This window comes from Schistocerca nitens, chromosome 5, assembly GCF_023898315.1.
Source record: "Schistocerca nitens isolate TAMUIC-IGC-003100 chromosome 5, iqSchNite1.1, whole genome shotgun sequence".
NCBI lineage: Eukaryota > Metazoa > Arthropoda > Insecta > Orthoptera > Acrididae > Schistocerca > Schistocerca nitens.
This window is the reverse complement of record NC_064618.1, coordinates 546,164,445-546,187,007: the sequence shown is the minus strand read 5'-3', so window position 1 is coordinate 546,187,007 and position 22,563 is coordinate 546,164,445. Positions and strand designations below refer to the sequence as shown.

Here is a 22,563-nt window from a genome sequence, read left to right as displayed (position 1 = left end):
ACAGAGCCAAATGTTTGGAGTTCCTTATTGAGATACAATACTGCTGTCTCTTTATCTAATTTGCTGAATATAAACATCATTCTACTTATTTGTACTTTGCTAATCTTTGTTGTTACAGGGTGTTTCAAAAATGACCGGTATATTTGAAACGGCAATAAAAACTAAACGAGCAGCGATAGAAATACACCGTTTGTTGCAATATGCTTGGGACAACAGTACATTTTCAGGCAGACAAACTTTCGAAATTACAGTAGTTACAATTTTCAACAACAGATGGTGCTGGGGTCTGGGAAACTCTATAGTACGATATTTTCCACATATCCACCATGCGTAGCAATAATATGGCGTAGTCTCTGAATGAAATTACCCGAAACCTTTGACAACGTGTCTGGCGGAATGGCTTCACATGCAGATGAGATGTACTGCTTCAGCTGTTCAATTGTTTCTGGATTCTGGCGGTACACTTGGTCTCTCAAGTGTCCCCACAGAAAGAAGTCACAGGGTTTCATGTCTGGCGAATAGGGAGGCCAATCCACGCCGCCTCCTGTATGTTTCGGATAGCCCAAAGCAATCACACGATCATCGAAATATTCATTCAGGAAATTAAAGACGTCGGCCGTGCGATGTGGCCGGGCACCATCTTGCATAAACCACGAGGTGTTCGCATTGTCGTCTAAGGCAGTTTGTATCGCCACAAATTCACGAAGAATGTCCAGATAGCGTGATGCAGTAATCGTTTCGGATCTGAAAAATGGGCCAATGATTCCTTTGGCAGAAATGGCGGCCCAGGCCAGTACTTTTTGAGGACGCAGGGACGATGGGACTGCAACATGGGACTTTTCGGTTCCCCATATGTGCCAGTTCTGTTTATTGACGAAGCCGTCCAGGTAAAAATAAGCTTCGTCAGTAAACCAAATGCTGCCCACATGCATATCGCCGTCATCAATCCTGTGCACTATATCGTTAGCGAATGTCTCTCGTGCAACAATGGTAGCGGCGCTGAGGGGTTGCCGTTTGAATTTTGTATGGATAGAGGTGTAAACTCTGGCGCATGAGACGATACGTGGACGTTGGCGTCATTTGGACCGCAGCTGCAACACGGCGAACGGAAACCCGAGGCCGCTATTGGATCACCTGCTGCACTAGCTGCGCGTTGCCCTCTGTGGTTGCCGTACACGGTCGCCCTACCTTTCCAGCACGTTCATCCGTCACGTTCCCAGTCCGTTGAAATTTTTCAAACAGATCCTTTATTGTATCGCTTTTCGGTCCTTTGGTTGCATTAAACCTCCGTTGAAAACTTCGTCTTGTTGCAACAACACTGTGTTCTAGGCGGTGGAATTCCAACACCAGAAAAATCCTCTGTTCTAAGGAATAAACCATGTTGTCTACAGCACACTTGCACGTTGTGAACAGCACACGCTTACAGCAGAAAGACGACGTACAGAATGGCGCACCCACAGACTGCGTTGTCTTCTATATCTTTCACATCACTTGCAGCGCCATCTGTTGTTGAAAATTGTAACTACTGTAATTTCGAAAGTTTGTCCGCCTGAAAATGTACTGTTGTTCCAAGCATATTGCAACAAATGGTGTATTTCTATCGCTGCTCGTTTAGTTTTTATTGCCGTTTCAAATATACCGGTCATTTTTGAAACACCCTGTACAACTGTCTCATCATCACTGATACCTTTCTATGTTGACATCCTCCAAGAGATCATCTCTATTTGTTGCTATTGGAACTGATGTTTTTCCATCATGGTGGTGGTGGTTAGTGTTTAACGTCCCGTCGACAACGAGGTCATTAGAGACGGAGCGCAAGCTCGGGTTAGGGAAGGAGTGGGAAGGAAATCGGCCGTGCCCTTTCAAAGGAACCATCCCGGCATTTGCCTGAAACGATTTAGGGAAATCACGGGAAACCTAAATCAGGATGGCCAGAGACAGGATTGAACCGTCGTCCTCCCGAATGCGAATCCAGTGTGCTAACCACTGCGCCACCTCGCCCGGTTTTTCCATCATGAATGGGCTTCTCAACAATGTGCTCTAGAAAGTTGTCATAGAATGCATTTCATGATCTTTTGCAGGATGTCTTGTCATACCCACCACTCACAAAACTGTGATTTTCCCAATTCATTGATGGATAATGAAAGTCTCCTACTTATCTGGTTAGACAATATGTGACAGTTACAACAACATTTTAACAGTGGGATACTCTGTGTTACTCACTGATCACATTTTAAACATCATATGTACTGCAATACAATGTATTTTTCTTAACTGTGGTTTTTATAACAAGCATTTAATTTAAAATCTTTTGACAACTGTCATCCTGTCCCTATCAGGCCATTTACAATGGTCACACCATCCTCCCAACAGTTCACAATCAGTAGTTTGCTTTTAACTGTAGTTACAAACTGAATTTGTATAATACATATCAACAACAGTAACCACTATACGTCTCTACTTCAATGTAATTTCCAAATTAAAAATTTTAAGAATAAAGCTAACCCACTAATCATGATATATTATTTAATACAGTTTGTAAGTGGAGTGAAATTCTATGCTAACCAGCTCTTGAACATGAAAAACTTTTTGGCAAAAGTCTTTAAAATAAAAAATGTTTAACAGATACTTGGAAGCAATTACAATTTTGATGTTATCAAAGACAGGCAAACAACAAATTTAAACAGAGATTGTTCATAATTTTGAAATCACCAAACCATCATATAGCAATGAAAAATCCTTCATGTACAGCCCCTGGAAACACTCACACAATGTAAACTAAATTACTGAAGGACAGAACTACATTCATATATTTTTAAACCTGAATATTACTAATGTTTTACAGACAATATAGAAAGGGTTTCATTTAAGTACCTAAGGTATTAGAAGTGTGTATGAAGAAAGTGCAGCAAACAGTGCCCAGAGCAACAACCCCCCCCCCCTCCCCTTCTCACCACTCGAGTTACACTTTCAACTGTTTTTTCATTTTGTTCTGTTTATTTACAATTTGTCTGTACTAATTAAATTTTAGCATTTGCTTGGAATGTATCAGACTTTGGTGCTGAACATTTGTGATTAAATGGAAAACTGGTAGTCAAAAAATAAATATATTTGAGTCTGGGGTATTGAGAAACAGAAATAAAATGCAAAATTTATACTTAAACGGATTTTGTAACTCTATTTGCGATGATAAATTCTAATGATTGACACAAAGAAGCATAGTAAAATAACTCAGTGGGCCTGAAGATAAGCCCATGAGATTGTATGTATGGGAATGAACCGCTTTCAGTACTGTCCAATTCTAGGGTAAAAATGTAGTAGGGATTATATTTTAATCATCTGCATGTGCCACATGATAATTGATCACTTTGTCCCTTCTTTCTATGCATACATGTTCATGAAGTTAAAAACATACCTACCTATACACGAATAAGGATACCTAATAATCTTGCAGTTTTTTAGCAGTTACGTTAACAGTAACTTCACACAGAAGTTTCAACATGAATTGATTTATTTTTAATATACAACTTTACCATAGGGAATTTTTTCATAAAAGTTGGCAAAGTTTAAAGAATATAAAAATGGCAGCTTGTTTTCCACATAGGAAACACAATATACATGAAAGTTTATTTGGCATACTACATACAGCTATGAAGCATGAGAGAAGCATAAAGCTTTATTTGTAAGCTCCAAAAAATGGAAGAAACATAGCAAAATAGCTGCGGCCATGTATGTGTCATACAAGTGATGGGCAAGGAATAAATGGAAAAACTGTCATCAAGGAGGGATTTTGGTCAAACAAAATAATATACTTAAAAAAGAATTATTGTTGAGAAGTCTTTATTACAAAGTGTGCCTTGGCAGACTGTGCTTAACTTTTAATTAAATATAAATCCATGGAATAGTTCATAATCAAATATATACATATAAAAATATATATCTTTATACAATGTCTCTTATAAAATATCTTCTATAAATATTTCTTGACATATATACAAAACTTGTTACAAATGAACCAACAAGAAACAAAAGAAATAATATGGAAGCTATTACACTGCATAGGTAAGGAATAGGGGACAGCAAACTCACATTGGCGAAAGTATGAAGCAGCTGAACACGTCCATCGGCAAGTGTCAGAATGGAGATGCCCATGTCCTTAACTATCTTCATGTGATCAGGGTTTCCAGCCTGATATAACAAACACATTTTCAGATATAGAAACACACATGATTACAATGTTGGCACTGTTATGTAACAAAATGTGTTTCCCACAATAGTGATCTCTACTTTTACTACATTGTAACAACTATGAGACAGCCATCTCAAAACTGCCAAACATTTTATTTCAAGAAAAAAAGAAGAAAAAAGTTTAACTCTGGAAATATTGTACTGAACAAAGATGAAACATAAATAACAGTCTTACACTAGTATCACACAGTAACCTTTTACAACTGGTCTGTGAAACAATTCACAAATTATTATACCATTCATAAAAGAATCTGTTCTCTCTGTCACTAGTTCTTACACTGTTGATTTGGTCATTACTCTACTACACTTCATTCTTGAAAGGTACAGAGTCATCTCAAGAGAATTATAATGAAGAGGCTGTCGTAATAATCTAAGAGTAAAATGGGCATTGTTCATCACAACAGTCCTTCTGTTCAAGTATCTACAAGAATACTCTAACCTTTTCTACTAAGCAACACTTCTTCAGAACTGTACCCTTCCTACATCACCAGACCTGGCTCCAGTGTGGCTTTTCCCCCTGTTCTGCAAATTAAAAATTAAACTTAAAAAAGTGACTGATTTCAGACATGGAAAGAAATCAAAGCAACCACTGAGACGCTGAACAGTTTTGAAGCGAAAAGAAAATGGCCATTAATTCAAGAACAACTTCCATGGTTGGTCACATGGGGTCATTGTTCAAATTGTCATGAAGTTTTCTTTAAAACAGAAAGGAAATCTCAGTGGTAAGAGTCTCTTGTCTTCTCTTCCAGCAAAGCCAGTTCACTTTATGGAATGTTTCAGGAATACTGTTACAGAGTTTGGAGGTAAACCCTGTACACTAAAAGAAGAAAAGTCCAATAAGGAAATGACCAATTTTTGATTTATTACGGAAAGTTTACATGCAACACATTTCAAGGCAAAATCTAATAACTAACACTTTTAGCCTATAATTTAAATGATTCTTTCTGTTAGATAACCAAGTTGTCGTGACACTCATCTGAGTGCTCAAATGTAGGTGACTGCCTGATGTCTCAGTGGTGGTTTAGCATGTCTTACACATGGTTGGGTTGGGTGACTTTAATTCATAAATGCAATTACCTAGGACTGAGATACAACTTGGTGGAGATAAAATTTCTGGTGATTGGTGAAAATTTATAATTGATAGCTGTGATTGGTGATCCAATGTGCTAGAATTGTGCTGTTTAATTTCTTTCCTAAACTGAAGATTTGTTTCAATCCTGACCTCTTGTAGAACTTGACATCTTTCTGTCTTACCTATCCTAAAAAAGGTGCTGCTCCAACACCTGTAACCACTGGTATTTTACCATTCATGGCAGTGCCTCCCCCCCTTAAATTTCCTGCTATTACCCCAGCCATCTACAACAATTTTATTCAGAACACACATCTCTACAAAAACAATGAAGTATGTGGCTTATCCTTAGTATGTGGTTTATCCTTTATGGGTATTCAGCACATTTCAGTCACATTGATTGAAACACACTGAATGATATCTACTATGACAGAGTGATAGGAAGGAATGACCAGGTACATGACTGCTCATTTCTTTGATGTCAGTCAGTTGGAATGTGATTTATGGGATCACTTAAGGCAATTAATTTATGTAGTAGAGATTCCTAATGCAACATGCAACACACTACATTAATGTGCCATGGGAACCTGGGAAACCATTCCACACTGTCTGCAGTGTTTCAAAGGACAGTCCTCCGTGATCTGATTAGCACATATGTTTATAGAAGCAAGTGAATGAAATTTTGAACAATTTTTAAATTTTCTCATTTAGGAACATCTGTAGACTGTTCATTCTCTAACAACCCAGAAATGGATTATCACACAGATAAAACTTTTTCCGGTTCATAATGGTGTCAATACTGCAACCAGTATGCATGAAATGAAGAAACTGGCAATCCTCGTTGCAGTGTTAAAATTTTTTATTATTTCCCAATGATGCATTTAAACTTTATTTAGGCATCTTTGGACTTGCCTACAGAAGAAACACAAAATTTCATAATAATGGTATGACCTCATTTAGTGAGACTGGGTTACAAGAAAATATTAAACAACTTACTGATATTTGGTAGCGATGGGTACATGGGATACCCCACATAAAATATGCCAGGAGGTAAAGGTCCCTTGACAAGGCTTTAAAAACACTGTTCAGCGTCCCAAAAAATAGAATAAAATAGGAGATTACTAACACATATTTTTAAAAAGTATGTAACCTGATTTATTCCTAAATTGACAACCAACGCTGGACATAAGAAGGAAGTAGCATGTGGCGCTGTCTAACGTAAACCACACGAGATCAGGTCTATAGTAAACTTTACGACATAAACATGCCAGTGATGTAGTACATATTCTGGTTGCACACACCACACTGTGTATGACAACACACAGGGCCTCTGGCACTAGAGCACGCAGCTCTCTGCAGATCTCACCTGCAGGCTGTGAGCTACTATACTAAATCTTGTCATAACAACAAACCATAACAGTTATTATAGATGACTGGTGTTCTAAAATTGGTTACATTGATACCCAGAATAATCATAGGGTGAATAAAAATTAAAAACTAAAGTATATCAAGGGAAAAGGTGGGGGGTGGGGGCATAGATTCTGGTTTTAGGGAGATTCAGGAATGCACAATGTTGTTGGCTATAAGACTTGGGATGCTCAAAATTGGTATTCGGAGCTCTCCTATGTATTTATACGCTTTCCTGCTATAACAAGTGATTTTTTCTAAACTTCAGTTTTTAATTTTTATTCACCCAGATTATTCTGGCTATTAATGTAAGCATTTTATCAGCAATTTATAGAAAACCAGTCATCTATAATAACTGCCATGGTTTGTTGTTATGACAAAATTTAGCAACTGAACACTATTGAAGCTCACAGCCTGCAGGTGCCATCTGCAGAGAGCTGTGTGCACTAGTCTGACGGACCTTGTATGTTTTCATATCGAATGTGAAGTGTGCAACCAGCATATGCAACCCATCTCCGTCATGCTTATGTCATAAAGCCTTACTGTAGGCCTGATCATGTTTGGTTTGTGATGGACTGCACCAAGTGTCATAATAAGGTAATCTGCTGCTTTCTTCTTATTTCCAGTGTGGGTTGTCAATTTACCAACAAAGTAGATTACACATTTTTTTAAAATTCTTTTCAGTGATGTTCTGTTTTATTCTACTTTATAAGACACCGCACAGTATCTTTAAAAGCTTTTACAAGGAGTATTTACCTGCTGGGATATTTTATACATGGTATCCCATGTACCTATCACTACCGAATTTCAGTAAACTGCCGCCGAGTAAGTGACGCCAGAAACCATTTCCAGAAAGTTAAGTGATTTAGACAGGAATATAATTTAGTTTAATGCCGACAACAAATTAAATACGTGTATTAGTGTATCGTTTAGTCTTGCCATTAAAGGTTTGACTTTTCTTTGCGTATTTTTTCAGAAAACACGAAAAGATCGTAACTTCGCGAAGTCGCGCTTAGGCTTAAATTTTGTAAACGTGTTTGTTTATTGTTTCACGGTAATTTAACTAGTTTCTCGGTAACAAATAAGTAAACTACCGTAAATAGCGTATAACTTCATTGTTTTAATACAGATTTCAGAAAAACAGTGTAACTTTATATCAGAAACTTGCCTATATACATTTGTTTATAGGCCTAATTCTCGTAACATTTTTGGAGAATCAAAGTTAAAGTACCTCGTTTAATTGTCCTTTTTTTTTTCATTCAATCGAGTGAAATATACAATAAATAGCGTATACCTTCATTGTTTTAATACAGATCTCAGAAAAACAGCGGAATTTTAAATCAGAAACTTGCTTATATACATTTGTGAATAGGCTTAATTCTTGTAACGTCTTTTTTGATTTTCGGTAATTTAATTGATTTATTCTAGCTAAAGTATTATTTTTGCCATGAGTGAGAAGTGCCTGACTTGCCGTAGAATTGTTAGTTCCGGGGTTTGGTGTGATGGATGTAGTAGTTTTTTTCACTGGGGGGATTGCAGTGGCGTGGGTGTTGGGAAAGTGGATCAGGCTCATCAGTGGTTATGTAGGATTTGCAGCAGAGATAGGAAGATAGTAGAACAGGAGGGGAAAATTGCTGCCCTTCAGGCTGAGCTAGATCAGGCTAGGGAAGATCTGGACAGGTTAAGGAGGGAGAAGGGCAAAGAGAGGTGGGAAGTGGCAACAGGTAGCAGAAGGAACAGGCCTAGAACTAAGTCTGACAGTTTTGTGGTGAATGTCAAAAATAAGTTTGACCTGTTGCTTCAGTTAGAAACTGATGAGCCTCAAGCAGAGGTAGGTGTAGACAGGACACAACAAACTTTCAATAGGAAATTGAAAAAGAATGTAGGAAAGTCATCGAAAAGGAAGAAAGTTTTGTTGTTAGGCAGTTCTCATGCCAGAGGTGTAGGCCAACTTCTGCAGGAGGAATTAGGACCAGAATACCAGGTCACAAATTTTTTCAAACCAACTGCTAGTCTGGATCAGGTGACAGAGGATTTAGGTTCACTCTGTAAAGGATTTACCAGGGAAGACACTGTGGTTATTGTGGGAGGGCCAGGGAACAGCATCGACAGAGATCCTGGGTACAGTATAGAGTGTGACCTGGTAAAGATTGCGTCGGCATCGAGACACACCAATGTTGAATTTGTATCTGTCCTGAGACGCCATGACCGGCCCCATTTGAACTCTTCTGTTGGGAGAGTTAATTTGGAGTTGGAACGGCTGCTTGGGTCGGGTGTGGGGGCTCATATTGGTGTGGTTCCTGTTGATTATCTCAATAGGTGGGATTATACCAGGCACGGCCTACATCTCAACAGGAAAGGGAAGGGGAAACTGGCTGGGGTAATAGCAGGAAATTTAAGGGGGGGAGGCACTGCCATGAATGGTAAAATACCAGTGGTTACAGGTGTTGGAGCAGCACCTTTTTTAGGATAGGTAAGACAGAAAGATGTCAAGTTCTACAAGAGGTCAGGATTGAAACAAATCTTCAGTTTAGGAAAGAAATTAAACAGCACAATTCTAGCACATTGGATCACCAATCACAGCTATCAATTATAAATTTTCACCAATCACCAGAAATTTTATCTCCACCAAGTTGTATCTCAGTCCTAGGTAATTGCATTTATGAATTAAAGTCACCCAACCCAGTTGACATAATCTGCCTCTCTGAACACCGTGTGACCACTGGTATAGGAACTAGGCCTAAGCACAATGAGAAACTCAGACAGGAGAGTACTGCAAATGTTAGAATAAGGAAAGGTTCTCATAAAAGTATAATTAAAAATAATGTAAGTATATTTCATCAAAATATTGGGAGTTTAAAGAATAAAGTAGATGAGCTTCTGGTTTGTTTAGAAGATTTAGAAGCTGAGAATGAAATAGATATACTATGCCTGTCTGAGCATCACATTGTTACTGATATGGATAAGGTAAATGTAAGTGGATATAAGCTCTCTGCACATGTAATGAGAGAAAATATGGACAAAGGAGGAGTTGCCATATATGTCAAAAGTTATCATTGTGCAAAAAGTATAGAAACAAAAAAGTTTTGTGTAGAGAAACATATAGAAGCATGTGCCTGTGAGCTTAAATTAAATAAAGGCACATTTATAATTGTAACTGTATATAGGTCCCCATCAGGAAATTTTCATCTATTTCTGAAAAATTTGGACTCCTTGTTGTGCTATCTGTCAGACAGGGGGAAGCAAATTATTATTTGTGGGGACTTCAATGTAGATTCTCTGAAAGAGGGTAATAGGAAAAATGACCTTGAAGTATTACTCGGTTCTTTCAATTTGACACCCGTTATTGATTTTCCTACTCGGGTGGTAAAGGATAGCAGCTCACTGATAGATAACTTCTTTATAGACCAAGATAAGTTTAACCAGATAAATGCTCAGCCTGTTGAGAATGGTCTTTCTGAGATCATGGTGCACAGCTAGTTACAATATATGACATAGCTCCATTCAGCAATACTAAACAGTCCTCCAAAGTAGTACGTTCAGTCAACGATTTAACAATTGCAAATTTCAGGGAAAGCCTACAGCAGTTAGACTGGGATGAGGTGTACCATGAACCTGATGCCAATTTAAAATATAATTTATTTCATGACATTTTTGTAAATGCATTTGAAAACTGCTTCCCCAAGAAAATAGTTAAATATACTCGTAAGAAACCTTGTAACAAACCATGGCTTACTAAGGGTAAAAAAATATCTTGTAACCGGAAAAGGGAAATGTATCTGACAGCAAGAAAGAGTAGTGACCCAGAAACTATCAAAAATTATAAAAACTACTGTGTTATATTAAGAAAAGTTATTAAAAAATCCAAGAGTATGTGTATCATGTCTGAAATCAGCAACTCTGATAATAAAATTAAAACAATTTGGAATATTATTAAAAGAGAAACAGGTCAACCAAGAGCAGAGGAAGACAGTATTACCATCAAATTGAATGAAAACTTTACGAACAAAAAGTCAGAAGTTGAAAATATTTTTAATAATCATTTTCTAAATGTTGTGGATATAGTAGGATCCAGGTGTTCATTAGAAGATGCTAGGCTGTTAATGGAAGAGGCCATACCTATGCAATTTGATACAATTGAAATCTCACCCACTTCTCCCTCTGAAATTAGGAAAATAATAAACTTGCTTAAAAGCAAAAACTCACATGGAATTGATGGCATTTCCAGCAAAATACTAAAAGCTTGTTCTCAACAGATAAGTAAGATTCTCAGCCACCTGTGTAATAGCTCTCTGGAACAGGGCATTTTCCCTGATAGACTGAAATATGCTATTGTTATACCTTTGCATAAAAAGGGGGATAGATCTGATGTCAACAATTACCGTCCAATCTCCCTTCTAACAGCTTTATCCAAAATTTTTGAGAAAGTAATGTATTCAAGAGTAGCTTCACATATCTGTAAAAATGAAGTACTAACAAAATGTCAGTTTGGTTTCCAGAAAGGTTTTTCAACAGAAAATGCCATATATGCTTTCACCAGTCAAATTTTGAATGATCTGAATAACCGAACACCACCCATTGGGATTTTTTGTGATCTCTCAAAGGCTTTTGATTGTCTAAATCATGAAATTCTGCTAGACAAGCTCAAGTATTGTGGCATGAGTGGGACAGTGCACAAATGGTTTAATTCATACCTAACTGGAAGAGTGCAGAAAGTTGAAATAAGTAGTTCTCGTAACATGCAAAGATCAGTACATTCCTCAAACTGGGGAACTATCAAGAATGGGGTTCCACAAGGGTCAGTCTTGGGTCCTTTGTTGTTCTTATTATATATTAATGACTTGCCATTCTATATTCATGAAGAGGCAAAGTTAGTTCTCTTTGCTGATGATACAAGTATAGTAATCACACCTGACAAACAAGAATTAACTGATGAAATTGTCAATACTGTCTTTCAGAAAATTACTAAGTGGTTCCTTGTAAACGGACTCTCACTGAATTTTGATAAGACACAGTACATACAGTTCCGTACAGTGAATGGTATGACGCCATTAATAAATATAGACCTTAATCAGAAGCATATAGCTAAGGTAGAATATTGCAAATTTTTAGGTGTGTCCATTGATGAGAGATTAAATTGGAAGAAACACATTGATGATCTGCTGAAACGTTTGAGTTCAGCTACTTATGCAATAAGGGTCATTGCAAATTTTGGTGATAAACATCTTAGTAAATTAGCTTACTACACCTATTTTCACTCATTGCTTTCATATGGCATCATATTTTGGGGTAATTCATCACTGAGGAATAAAGTATTTATTGCACAAAAGCGTGTAATCAGAATAATAGCTGGAGTCCACCCAAGATCATCCTGCAGACATTTATTTAAGGATCTAGGGATATTCACAGTAGCTTCTCAGTATATATACTCTCTTATGAAATTTGTTATTAACAACCAAACCCAATTCAAAAGTAATAGCAGTGTGCATAACTACAATACTAGGAGAAAGGATGATCTTCACTATTCAAGATTAAATCTAACTTTGGCACAGAAAGGGGTGAATTATACTGGCACTAAAGTCTTTGGTCACTTACCAAATAGTATCAAAAGTCTGACAGATAACCAACAAGTATTTAAGAAGAAATTAAAAGAATTTCTGAATGACAACTCCTTCTACTCCATAGAGGAATTTTTAGATATAAATTAAGAAAAAAATATTAAAAAAATAAAAAAATAAAAATAAAGAAAAACAAAAAAACACAATAAAATAAAGTTGTTAAATTAACTTAAGTATGTTGTTAAATTAACCTAATTATGTCATGTATTGGAAAATTCGACTTGTTCCACATCATTACGAAATATCGTATTCATGATCCATGGAACTAGTATTAATCTAATCTAATCTGTAATCCAATCTCACTAAATAGGGTCAGGATCCTTTTATGAAATTTTGTATTTCTTCCATAGACCAACCCGAATACGCCAGAATAAAGGTGAAATTTGTCTTTGGAAAATAATAAAAAAAATTTTAACACCACAACCAAGACTGCCTGTTTTTTCATATCAGACAGATTTTTATAACAAGATTATTCCTTGGCATAGTTTAAGGAACACACCCCTTATGGCTGTAAAACTATTTCTTATCTATAGGTCAGTCACTGCAAGAAGATCCCTGACAGTTGCAGTGGGTTGGAAACAGTAGATTTGCATGCCTATTGCAACCGGCCATGTTAAAAGATTTTGTAAAGGTCTCTATGGCAATATCTTAGAGTAGCCTGAGCTCAACAGACAGTAACTGTTTTCACCTGTAGCTGTTTCAGCTTTGCAGCTGAAATCTGGCAAAAGTGCTGTACAGCTGCCAAGGATCAACTTACGCCAACTCTACTACAGCCTGTATGTGTATGTTTTGCAGGTATGTTGAATGAGAATGAATGCTGCCAATATGAACATACCCACAGCAATGAAAATCCAGTCAGAACATCTGCAATATACACAAGGATGCTGGACTTTGTGAAACTACAAGAAATCAAGATACTGTCTTGCTGAAACAAGGGAGGATGAGGGGGAATTTGGTGGGTTATGGGCAGAGTAGATGCATTTTGAGAGATCTGTCAAAAACATAAGAGAGGAAAGAAATGCACAACACACACCAAAGGAAACAAAGAGTGTGTGTGTGTGTGTGTGTGTGTGTGTGTGTGTGTGTGTGTGTGTGTGTTGTCGGCACGCGCGTGCAAGTGGGAATTTACTCCTCTCAAGCCCCCACATTGAGCAAATTTGGCATTTTTCGTGAATTATTTCTGCCTTTTCCTATCCAGATATGGAGATACTTCCTCACACAACTGATATTACAGTCTTCCACTTTCCATTTTGTTGTTCACAATTATTTTTCCTTTTGAAACACTGCCAATACTGCACTGGCACAAGAAAGACATGCCATGACTTCTGAGATGGGATTTGGTTAGTGCCACTAGTTCTCTAATTAGATACAGACCTCAGCAATCATAGAAAGAAGAAATGAAGAAATATTATGAGGGCTTCATGGACACCATCAGATTCACGTAAAAGCTATAAACCCCCCAAAAAATATCCCCCCCCCCCTTTTCTTGCAACTTTAAGTGAGCAAGCCAACCAAGTATGTGAATCAGTGGTGAGTGTGCAATCTTTAGAACTTGAGAAGATCACGTAGACCATTATCTGTTCATAAAATCAATATGGAACTCAAATAACCATTAAGGGTCTACGGGTTGTATGCAGCCGTATGGTATGGACACGCGCTCTCCAGCTAGCCTATCTAGAATGCTGACAATTTGCTTAAGCATCAGACGCGCGTCCGGCCACACTGCGATGGGGAGTAAGCGACTGGCCGCCATCCACAGCGTACAGTATTAACTATCGCAGCCTCGGGCGCGAATATGTCCCTTTTCTTAGCTCACCATGGAGCCTTTTGATACAACCGTAATTAGCAGTGTTAGGATGTCAGACACAGAGATGATGGGTGCGCGTAGCATGCGTGTTTCATAATCTGCCTTTGTTAATAAAACTGTTTAAACTTGCTTCTCGTGTTCACGTATTGCCGCACCTCAAGGACCCACCACTTAACAAATCCTGACAAAATATTCGTTTAATCATCATCCGGGGCAACAACACAAACTATGCCCTTATAATTGGATGATTCTGGCGGCAATATTAGTTGGAGACGAATTTAACATACTGAAAATGGGACATCTGTGGATTTATTGTAGGTGGTACAAACAGACAGTCTTGCACAGCATTTCTGAATGCTTTCTCTGAAAACTATCTTAAGTGACTAGACTGAGAACTCACATGCAATGGAACTGTTATACACTGTATAGCTACAAACAGGCCTGACTTCATCAAGAATATCAGTGGAGGGACAGGGTTCAGTGATCACAATGTTTTCAAAGATACAATGGTTACCAAAGTTAATACCGTATTTACTCGAATCTAAGCCACACTTTTTTTCCGGTTTTTGTAATCCAAAAAGCCACCTGCGGCTTAGAATCGAGTGCAAAGTAAGCGGAAGTTCTGAAAAATGTTGGTAGGTGCCGCCACAACTAAGTTCTGCCGTCGAATATAAGTAGCGCTATACAGGCATGCTTTGCAGGCACAATGATAAATACTGGGCGCCAAAACCTCTGCGTCAGTAAATAAATAATAAAAAAAAGGTGGAAGATGAGCTTTTTTTCTCCACCCCAAGTTTCAACCACTGCGTTTTTCATACATTATCCAATGAAGTAAATACAAATTCCGTATCGTTCATCTTCGAATGTAGCAGCATTTCAATGTACTACAAAAATCCGACTGGCAATACTGTTTGGGATGTTAGTCAATATGGCCAACTCTACGTTCTGAATTTTTTCCCACCTGTGAGAAGAGATGGTTGCTAATAGGAACTTTTATGTATTGTGAATCACATGCAGTATTCTCTTCACCATACGAATAATACGAATATAAACCTTTTGCCATGTATTGTTTCGTGTTTGCTGCTATCTCATTTAAATCCAGTCTGCCTAATAAACTACGAAACTTGAGTGAGACAACAGCAAACGCGGAAGACTATACATATTATGTCATGTTTATATTCGTATTATTCTTATGCCTAATAGTGGTACAGACAGAAATGAAGCACGGCAATTGACTAGATTTTTAAGTCTAAGATGACTCTAATTTCTGTGCAGAATGTAATGTACTAAAGAGGCGTCTGTAAAGATCTTCAAATGGAGAAAAATTTTTGCTAAACTCTCGTTCAGAACATCTTCTATCATACGCAGTCTATTATTTGGTTCTTGTTGATCATTATTGAAGAAAGCAGCAGTGTAAGTAACAACAAATAGCCGTCTCTTGCCATTGTTTCGCTAATGAGACGATTCCTTCCTTTTGTTTTTTAATTGTAAGCGGCGATAGCATGCACAAAAGCAAGCCATGCCGCGAGCAGCAACAGGTCGTAAACACAAAACAATGGTTCAAATGGCTCTGAGCACTATGGGACTTAACATCTGAGGTCATCAGTCCCCTAGAACTTAGAACTACTTAAATCTAACTAACCTAAGGACATAATAGAGGGAAACATTCCACGTAGCAAAAATATATCTAAAAACAAAGATGATGTGACTTACCAAATGAAAGTGCTGGCAGGTCGACAGACACACAAACAAACACAAACATACACACAGAATTCAAGCTTTCGCAACAAACTGTTGCCTCATCAGGAAAGAGGGAAGGAGAGGGAAAGACGAAAGGATGTGGGTTTTAAGGGAGAGGGTAAGGAGTCATTCCAATCCCGGGAGCGGAAAGACTTACCTTAGGGGGAAAAAAGGACGGGTATACACTCGCACACACACACATATCCATCCACACATATACAGACACAAGCATGTGTGGATGGATATGTGTGTGTGTGCGCGAGTGTATACCCGTCCTTTTTTCCCCCTAAGGTAAGTCTTTCCACTCCCGGGATTGGAATGACTCCTTACCCTCTCCCTTAAAACCCACATCCTTTCGTCTTTCCCTCTCCTTCGCTCTTTCCTGATGAGGCAGCAGTTTGTTGCGAAAGCTTGAATTCTGTGTGTATGTTTGTGTTTGTTTGTGTGTCTGTCGACCTGCCAGCACTTTCATTTGGTAAGTCACATCATCTTTGTTTTTAGATATATTTAACCTAAGGACATCACACACATCCATGCCCGAGGCAAGATTCAAACCTGCGACCGTAGCGGTCGCGCGGTTCAGGACTGAAGCGCCTAGAACCGCTTAGCCACCGCGGCCGGCTCGTAAAAACACATTATCAGAATGCGACAAACAATGGATGACACAGTACAGTAATGCATTTTCAGCTTAGAGTGACGTAAACACCTAAAACAAAGAGAATGGCACTTATCAGATCAAAGGAAAATAAGCAATCAATTCAAACCAGACAAAACACATGAAAAAGGAAGGGTACCCATATAAACACGGACGGAGCGCCTGACGCATAGCAATGGCTACCTGGTAAAGTTTAACTGCTAAGCTTACGACTCGAACCAAACTACTGTAGCTGTATCGTCATTCATTCGACCTAAATTGTCTCTCATATTACAATGGACCAACTTTGTTTCGATTTGGAGGTGCGCCCTAAAACTTTTCTCTCCCCTTGAATTTCGAGTTTCAAATTTCAGGTGCGGCTTAGATTCGGAGAAAATTTTTTTCCCTTGATTTAGAGTCTCATTTTTCAGGTGCGGCTTAGATTTGAGTGCCTCTTAGATTCGAGTAAATACGGTAAATCTGTCAAGAAGGCTAGTATTCATACAGGCATATGATCATTTGGCCACAAAAATGCCATATGGAGGACTCAGGAAGGGCATCCCTGGCACTGAAATGCAACTAAAAAAGTTGAAAACAAATAAGTAATCAGGTCACAAAGGAATTCCAGTCTACTTTTACAGAGAAGTTAAAATATACTTTTACAGAGAAATTAAATTATACTTTTACAGAGAGTACTTTTTGATATTGGTCAGTTACTTGGTTTACATTTATCATGAACATCTTGCTCATGCGTAAACTCCCAAGTGCCAAGTCCCTGTTAAATGTCGTGAGCTGTGCTGCATGCAGTGTGACTCAGCCATCAGTATTGCTGACTGGTGTGCTCAGGTCACAAGCTTAAGCCTGACCACCAGCAATTATTCTTTATTTAGTATTTTTCATTTCTGGAAGGTTCTCAAAATTTATTGTTTGTAGAGTCTGGAATATTCAATGTTTGTATAAATAGCAGCAAACACTGTTCAGGAGTTCACTTCTGTTCTATCTTTAAATTGATGTTCATCATAAATGTGCTTTCAGTGCTACGTTTTGCATTTTAATGAAAACCCCATTTTTGGATTTGGACTTGACTGCCATTACATGACTTTGTTTGGTGGTCACAGCATACTTCAAAGCATCTATATTATTGTGGCACTAAATAAAAGCAGTTGCCTACATGGACAGCAACTGGAATATAAGCAGTACGTCATTCCCAAAGCTTGTTTATTCAGGAGACCAATGGAATCCAAAACATCAGCAAGTCAGCTGCACATCACACATCCAACAGTGTTTTCCAGAGACCTTGGTCAAGACCCAATGTAATGGCTGAAACAATGTGAATGAGTCACTAAATACAACAGTTGGGATGGCATGAAGTATTTGGCAGATGTGTACTTTTACTTGGATAACATACCCCAGGAGTGGTTTAAGAGCAATAGAAAGCTGCTGGGGTAAATTTCAGACCTATCTAAAGTAAACATTTGGTGAGCAAGTCCACTTAGCACAACATCTAAAGAACAGTGCCCAACATCACAAGGAAATGACACAGTCTGACACACACAATGTTTTTGCTCTACACCAATCTCTGAATCCAAATATAACATAAACTGAAAAAGTCTCACACTTGATGAATGGAGTCACAGAAGACATGAAGCAAGCTCTTCTAGTAAAGGATGTCACAACACCTGAGGAATTCATCAGGCATTGGCAATGTATCGAGGTAATGGAACAGAAAAGAGCTGGACAAAAGAAGTATGACTGTCTCCTCAATGCGATCCCTATGGCATTTGTGGAAACCATCATGACATCACATGTCTCTAATGTTAGATGGTGAGAGAAGAAGAGCAGCATTTCATGGCAACCAGAACTGTCAGACAGAGTAAGCAAGAGACAGCAGCCATGAATGTCAGTTCAAAATGTAAAGAGGTAATACAGAATGTTGAACTAGAGGTGTGTTGATCTTTAGCCCCAGTCTCCACCACCAGTTGAATGCACCATGAAGAATGAACTCTGCCAACTCGGACTTACATCAAAGCCGTTAAACAACAATCCAGCATCCAAACCAATGCAGCTGCAATCAACTCCTCCTATAAATAAAACACCCTGAGGAAGAAAAGGCATTTGGAGAACAGAGAACGACACTGGTGTGTTTACAATGTGGATACCATGGGCAAATTGTAAGCTAGTATGGAGAAAGACGATGAGTATTCAATGACTACTACATTGCCAGTCAACCCATGATTATAGTCAACCTGTGGGCTGAAGCCCATCAGCATACCTGGATGAAGTCATTCCTTAACATGCTGCAGCTGTTCCCTCTCACCATACAGATTTACCAGCCACTTACCTAGTAACCATATTCAAGAAAACTAAGCCAGGTGACAATATAAGGAGGCAAGGCTGAACAGATGAAAATTTTCCGTGGACAACAGTTACCAAGATGTCAGGTAATATTACTGATGCCACCATCGACAGCCAACCTATCTGAATCCTTCTTGTCTCACGGGCTTCATTTTCTGTAACACCGAATGTTTACTGTTGACACCTGAAGAAAACTATGGTTTGTGATATGAAAGCTCCACTATAACTACAGAAAATGCATAGGAGGGAGCTATTACTGAAGTGCCAATAGGACCTGGCCAAAAAAGGAGATCATCGGCGAGTGTTAGCCACATTGCACCAGTTTTCAAATGCTTTCAAATCCATAGTGGAGAGAAATCAAACCAAATGGCCTATCGTCAAACATTATATCAACACTGGGACTCATCCACTGAATACTGAGTACTCACATAGGGCGTCACCAGTTGAGTGACGGATAATCCAGGGGAAGTCGAGAAGACGTAGCAAGGTGACGTTACTGAATGTTCAGGGAGTCCTTCGCTCTCTTGTGTGGTCCTTGCAAAGAAAAAAGTTGGTAAAATGCTTTTCTGTGCCGACTACTGACAACTGAGCAATATCATGAAAAAGGATCTCTACCCATTGCTGTGCATTGATTAAACACTAAATTGCATGGAAGGAGGTAAGTATTTCTCAAGTATTGACATATAAAGAGGTTACTAGCAAACTGAGGTTGATGAGACTGACCAAGAAAAGACTGTTCTAATAACTCCTGATGGACTCTTAAGTTCTAAGTTATGTCATTGGGACTGTGTAACACTACAGCCACCTTCAAATGTATGATGGACAACCTTAAATTGACATTGTTCCTTGGTATCTGGGTGAGATTGACATTTTATCAAAGACATTTGAAGGACTTCTGAGCCATCTGACAACCATGTTTACGTATATTCCAACTGCAGGCCTTCGCTCGATTCCAAAAAAGTTCCTCTTCACTGCCCCAGAAAACCAGAAAGGTAACACAGTACACTCCAGCACATTCATGATGTGGGAAGTCTTCTCGAAATGTGCTCATACTATTGACGATTCATAATGGACTTCCTACCACGGCACATCCTCTGAAAGTACCACTGCAGGGAGATGCCAACACATATCACTTGTAAGAACTACTGCAGAGGAATGCCAAAATTTCCTACAATTAGGTGCAAGAAAGATCTTTCCTTGGCCTTATGAAGGTGCTAACATCTTATTCCAGTCCTAGCAATGTATCGTGAGAATGCTGAGATAGACCTTCACACTGATGATAGTGATTATTGGCTACGTGAATTTGCTCTACAAACTCAGGAAGATCCTGAAAAAGTGATAGCTTATGCTTCCAGAGTACTCTACAATGGAGAAAGAGTGCCTTGCAGTTGTTTGGGCCATTAACGATTTCTGGTTGTACTTATTTGGCAAACCATTTACCACTGTGATTGACCAACAGGGTGACTAGCCTGAACAATGTGTGGTGTTCACTGATGATATGGCACTTAGGCTTCAGGAATAACATGTCAGAATGGTATTCAAAAATGGACACAAACACAAGGTGACAGACTGCCTTTCAAGGATTTCTTTGATGGAACACAGCAGCATGGATGAAATCTGTCACTCCTACATTAAATGACACTGTTGCTGAGCAGAGAGAAGAGCCCATGTTGCTGAAAAACATAGAAGCCTTGAAGAATGAGGAATCAACCAAAGAAGATTCCAAATAATAAACAACACACTATAAGAGAAGCTATGATCCAATGGGGTGGAAATGATTGCTCACTATCCCAGCTCATCTACAGCTAGCTTTCCTAAAGTTTTTCCACAATGCTCCAACATCTGGTCACCTGGGCTTACTGAAATTTCTAGACTGATTCACATATCACTGGCCACATCTCTACTGATCTTTTAGGCACTATGTGAGCCACTTTAAGGAATGTCAGTGATTGAAGCACATACCACAATTATCTCCGTTGCATCTGGTACCAATTCCATCTGCAGCAACGCTATTCTATCAAACTGGAATTAATCTCTTGTACTCACCCACTATGCTGTCACAAAGGCTGTGCCGCCTGCCAAAGCTTCACAAATTGCAACATCCCTTGTAGAAGACACCCCTTGTGATGATCTATGATTGTGGACATGTTTCCCAGTCAGGAATGGTATCAAGGTAATTTCATGGTGTGATGTCATGCACAGAATGGCAAACACCTGTCTTCTACAGATGAATGACCTTACAGAATACTTTAGCAAGGTGTTAGCAGATAATCTCATGATATATGCTGATGGCATACAAAGAGATTGAAATACAATACTCCCTGTCATTATGTTCACACATAACACAGAGAGACAAGACTCTGTCAGCTTCACACCATTAATTCTAATTCTGCTCCATGGTTATAAAGCCAAAACAACAATGATATATTGTTTCCTTTTCAACCAGATGATGCTCAGGATGGCTACATGACACACCTTATTATAAGGGCCGAATAAGCAAGCCAGGTGACTCACATACAGACCATGTATGCTGAGGAGAAGTGCCGAGAGCGCTATGATGCCAAACAATGGCCAGTGAGACACAGCCCGGGATACCTGATATGGGTTTTTACACCTATGCAGAAAATGAGACTATCAGAAATGTTACTAAATTGCTACTCCAGTCCATATGGTCCTTACTGTATCCTTCACTGTTTATTAGACATCACATACAAAGTCTAGGATCATGATCCCTCATCACAAACACAGAGATGCCACCCATGTCCTCCGCATAAACCCCTACTGCAATCCCGAGGTGCAGTTTGACGATGGGGGCTTCCTTTCAAGGAAACTGAAACCCACTCCCCAACTGCAAAACTTCAATGAGAGAGATTACTTTGATGCTCATCATTGTGAGGAACACGTGACAACACAAGAAGAACGCAAGATTCTACCAGTGTAGCCATACAGAGGATTATTCACAAGATCTAAATACAGGGTGCTGCAGCTGGCTCCAATGAGAAGTTCTGAAACAATGAGTCAACATTTTTGTAGGAGATGGAGTAATGCTGTGAGCTATGTTGCAAGTAGTATAGCAATTAGTGACACTGGGTGGCGTGTTGTGGAAAACCGGTTCAAATGAGACCACCCGCAACTATTTTTTATTTTGTATTTATTGTTTCCAAAAGCTTCTCAAAATTTTTTTATGTTTGTCTGAATATATAAATAGCAGCACTCTCCAACCACGAGTTCAGTTTTTTCCTATCTGTATGCTGATGTTCGTAATAAATGTGTTTTTACTGCTAAGTGTCATACTTCCCGAATGACCTGCTTTTAGATCTGCATTTGATTGTGGTTACAATGTGACAATGCAAGAAGGGTAAAGGAACAGACCTACAAAATTATAGACCAATATCCTTAATGCCAGTCTGCTGCAGAAGCCTTAAGTATGATCTCAAAGTCCAAATATAAAAAAATTACTTGAGAAAGAAAACCAGCACAGGTTTAGACAGCATCGCTCATACGAAACTCAGCTTGCCCTTTCCTCACACAATATCCTGCAAACCATGGATGAAGGGCAAAAGGCAGATTCCATATTCCCATATTTCACGAAAGCATTCAATACAGTGCAACACTGCACACTGTTAACAAAAGTCCGAACAAATAGGGAAAAGTTTCTCGATATGTGAGAGGCCTGAAGACTTTT

The 22,563-nt window shown here is 38.7% G+C and overlaps 1 protein-coding gene across 1 annotated transcript in view; it reads right to left on the bottom strand.

Moving 5' to 3' along the window:
* The window catches only part of LOC126259300 (ER degradation-enhancing alpha-mannosidase-like protein 3), a 268,347-nt gene that overhangs the window by 64,072 nt on the left and 181,712 nt on the right, over nt 1-22,563 (bottom strand). The window contains exon 14 of the mRNA XM_049955967.1: nt 4,090-4,188. Coding sequence (XP_049811924.1) covers nt 4,090-4,188 — 99 coding nt within the window. The remainder of the gene's footprint in view (nt 1-4,089; nt 4,189-22,563) is intronic.